The sequence below is a fragment of the Pteropus alecto genome, unplaced genomic scaffold, assembly GCF_000325575.1.
Source record: "Pteropus alecto unplaced genomic scaffold, ASM32557v1 scaffold379, whole genome shotgun sequence".
Taxonomy (NCBI): Eukaryota; Metazoa; Chordata; class Mammalia; order Chiroptera; family Pteropodidae; genus Pteropus; species Pteropus alecto.
In genome coordinates this window covers 1,715,203-1,718,669 of record NW_006443129.1, presented here as the reverse complement: position 1 = coordinate 1,718,669, position 3,467 = coordinate 1,715,203, and the positions used below count along the sequence as shown (strand labels likewise).

General features: G+C 40.7%; 1 protein-coding gene across 6 annotated transcripts in view; it reads left to right on the top strand.

Annotated features, from left to right (window-relative positions):
* RIOX2 (ribosomal oxygenase 2) overlaps positions 1–3,467 on the top strand; it is a 26,625-nt gene that overhangs the window by 10,851 nt on the left and 12,307 nt on the right. For all 6 annotated transcript variants that reach the window (XM_006923416.3, XM_025040792.1, XM_006923415.3 and 3 more), the window contains exons 3-4: positions 77–196; positions 1,302–1,430. In XM_006923416.3, coding sequence (XP_006923478.1) covers positions 77–196; positions 1,302–1,430 — 249 coding nt within the window. The remainder of the gene's footprint in view (positions 1–76; positions 197–1,301; positions 1,431–3,467) is intronic.

Sequence of the window (3,467 nt, the reverse complement as noted above, 5' to 3'; positions counted from 1 at the left end):
CCTCCCTCCCTCCCTCACTGTTTTTTCTTTCTTTTGCTCTTTCTCTCTCTTTTTTATTTTCATTTTTATTTTTTAGGATGAGCTTTGGAGGATCCAGGAGAAGCTGGAATGCTACTTTGGCTCCTTGGTTGGCTCGAATGTGTACATAACACCTGCTGGATCTCAGGGCCTGCCACCCCATTATGATGATGTTGAGGTAAGAGGAGGGAGATTGCTCAGCTTGGGGAAGGACTTGCTATGAGTCCACGTTAGGGTAGTTGTCAGAGTTCAGTTCAGCTCTTGGGCCAGATCTCTGTCCACACTGCTTGTGTGGTCACTGGAGATCTTGACCTCCCCTAGATGTTGGGCCAAAATTAATCCCACCAAACTGGTTTCCTGCTCCTTCTTCTCCAGGGAGAAAGATTGTTTCTAACCCGATTAATATAAAGAGCCACATTATTAAATGGGTATTTATTGAGTTTACAGAAAAGCATAATTGTCTTTTTCTTTAATTTCACAATGTATGTTCTTTAATAAGATGCGATCATGAGCAATCCTTACATCTGCTTTCATTCTGTCCCTTTTCTGTAGCTGCCAAAAATATATATTTTTTCCACTTGTGAAAATCTTGAGGCCGCTCGAATGAAGGTCATCGTTTCACTTAAGCACTGGCACCTCGACAAGTGTTGCTTTCCCTCTCTCGTGGCTCCAAAAAAAGTTAACACTCTGGCTTAGGTATTTCGTAGTTTTATCTTTTTATTAATACAAGGTGTGAACACAGTAATTAGTAAAAAGTCCTTTTTCCCTCTTTTGAGAGCAATTTGATATCAATACATTTTCCCAAGAGTTCATGTTCTTTTATTTTTATTTTTTAATACTTTTTAACAGAATGTTAAAATATCTTTGGCTGAATGAAGAATAAAAAACTTGAAGCTTTTCTACCTGCCAAGGATTTCAGACATTGTCTTGGCCAAAGCTTGCCTTTTCCATCAGAGCTTATGGGCTTTCAGCTGTCTGATAGAAGATTTACAGGAATGAGATAGTGGATATATAGTGGGATAGACATAAGGAACTCAGCGAAGTTTCATGAATGTGAAAAGAATGACTGTCCTTCTATATCAGGGTTTATGATTACTTGGTTTTAAAGTGAAAACCAGTAGTGGCAACTTTTAAGTGTGGAATGAAATGTATCTGATCTTTCATTTTTATTATTTACCTGCAACTTATAATTCATCTAAGCCCTCGGAGGGCTAATATTCCAGAATCACGTTGCCTTGTTGTCAGGAAGCTCTCTGACGCCCCGGTGCTGTGACTCTCTGTAGGTTTTCATCCTGCAGCTGGAGGGAGAGAAGCACTGGCGCCTCTACCACCCCACTGTGCCCCTGGCGCGGGAGTACAGCGTGGAGGCCGAGGACAGGATTGGGAGGCCAGCACACGAGTTCACATTGAAGGTATGAGAATTCTATTATGGATGCCTCTCGTGAGGTAAGTTCAGATTTGAATTTTAGTGTTTGTGTAATGGTCCCAGTGAGACCGTATCTAAGAGTTTCGGGGCGCAGTGGATCTCATTCCAGTCAGCCGGTATATATAGCTTTCAAAGGATAGCTTTTACTTGTACTTGTAGAACTCGTTAGCTTGTACTTGTAGAACTGAGTGAGAACGTGCTAAGTTCATTTGCCATATAGCCTGTCTCCAAACATAATCTATGTACATTTTTTTATTCAGTGTCCTCTGACTTCTCTTGAGTAAAAGTGGAAGGTTTGGCCTTGGGCATCTGTGCTGAATCTAAGATAGGACTGGGCTGTAGGTTGCCTACAGGCAGAGCACAGCGAGGGACCCTCAGTTCTTTTGTTAGTAAAGTTCCATTATGACCCATTTTCCTCTTGGTTGTGCATCTGACACTCTCTGTACTTACTTCCCTTCTCCCTGCATATAGTCACTATAAGAGTGGTAATTATGAAAGCTCTTGAGGAGCCCTCCTCCAGGAAGCCAAGTGGCTTGATCACGTGCTTGTTTGTTGGCATCTTGCTGCTGAGAAAGTCTGTCTCTGAGTAGTTAGCCTAGACAGGATCATAGCCAGTCACCCTAGCAGGTGAAGTTATTGAGAAAAAAATCTTGGATAAGAATAGCTTGATGGTGAAACTTTATCTTTTCTTACAAAACATAAATTTTATTTCTTTCAGTGGCAGTAAGATACAGTTAATTCAGACAATTCCCAAAATTCTGCCTACCTGATATCCTTGTACGTAGTTATTTTTTTTTTAATTTTTTTATTTCTTGTGTCTTGAAGTTAGAATCAGTGTCTAATTCTTAATGCCTTGTGACCCTTTCTTGATTTTAAAAACTTTGCCTACTAGTAACTGGAGGAAACAATCTCCCTTTTTTCAGATGGTTGCCTATATTATAGGAGACTTAAATAAATACAACGATAAAGATACCTACACTTTTTATGTTCTTAGTCAGCAGTCAGCAAATTATGGCCCATGCGTCAAAAGTACAGCCTGATGACTGTTTTCATAAATAAAGCTTACTGGAACACAGCCACACTCATTCCTTATGTATAGTCTAGGGCTGCCTTCACCTTACACTGCAGAGTGGTCTATTTGCCATAGAGACCATGTAGCCCACAAATAAGAAATATTTATTATCTGGTCCTTTATAGAAAAAGCTGGGCAACCCCAGCTCTTGGGAAATCATGTTTATTTAGGCTGTTGCTTGATTAGTTTTAGGCCAAAGACTAAGCCATCCATGGCCTCTGAGGTCAGGGCTGAGTTACCCAGACTGATGACTGGCTGCGCCTTGCCTGAGGTCAGGTTCCATAGTGATCTTCAAGGGTAGATGGTGTGAGACATTGAGGAGATGGAGCTCTGCCCTTTAATCACACCCATCCAATCACAGTTCATTAAGAGAAGCCCTGAATCTCCTGGAAGAATGATTGCATCATGTACTGCAGGGTTGTTCAAGTTGTGTTTATAAACACGTGAGTTTTTAATCAGTGAAGCTCTTCAAATGAAATCTTGCGTAAATGCCCAGTATAAATGGAAAATCTGAGTTGCTCTGTTTGGCAGCGAGTGTGGAGAGGCCTGGAGCCCTTCTTACCCCTCTTCCTCCCTACTTAAGTGGCATCCTTTGTGGTACATCTGCCTAATTCAGGACCTTGGGGTGAATACCACCCCTGTAATGGAAACACTATTCTATGGCTTGGGGATCTGACAAATCTGTGTTTGAATTTATCTCCTGTCAATTTGGAGCCGTGTGTCCTTGGGCAAGTTATTTATCCAAGTCTCGGTTTCTTAATTAAAATGGAGATCTTAATGTTTACTTTGTAGGTTGTAAGAATTGAAAAATGTTACTTTGATGCCTCCTTAAAATGAAATTCCTTGCAAGAAGTGGCTATATGTCAATATATTGCTTCTTATCAGATTACCACAAGCGTGACTTAAAACAATGGACATTTATTCTCTTTTAGTTCTGCAGGTCAGAAATCC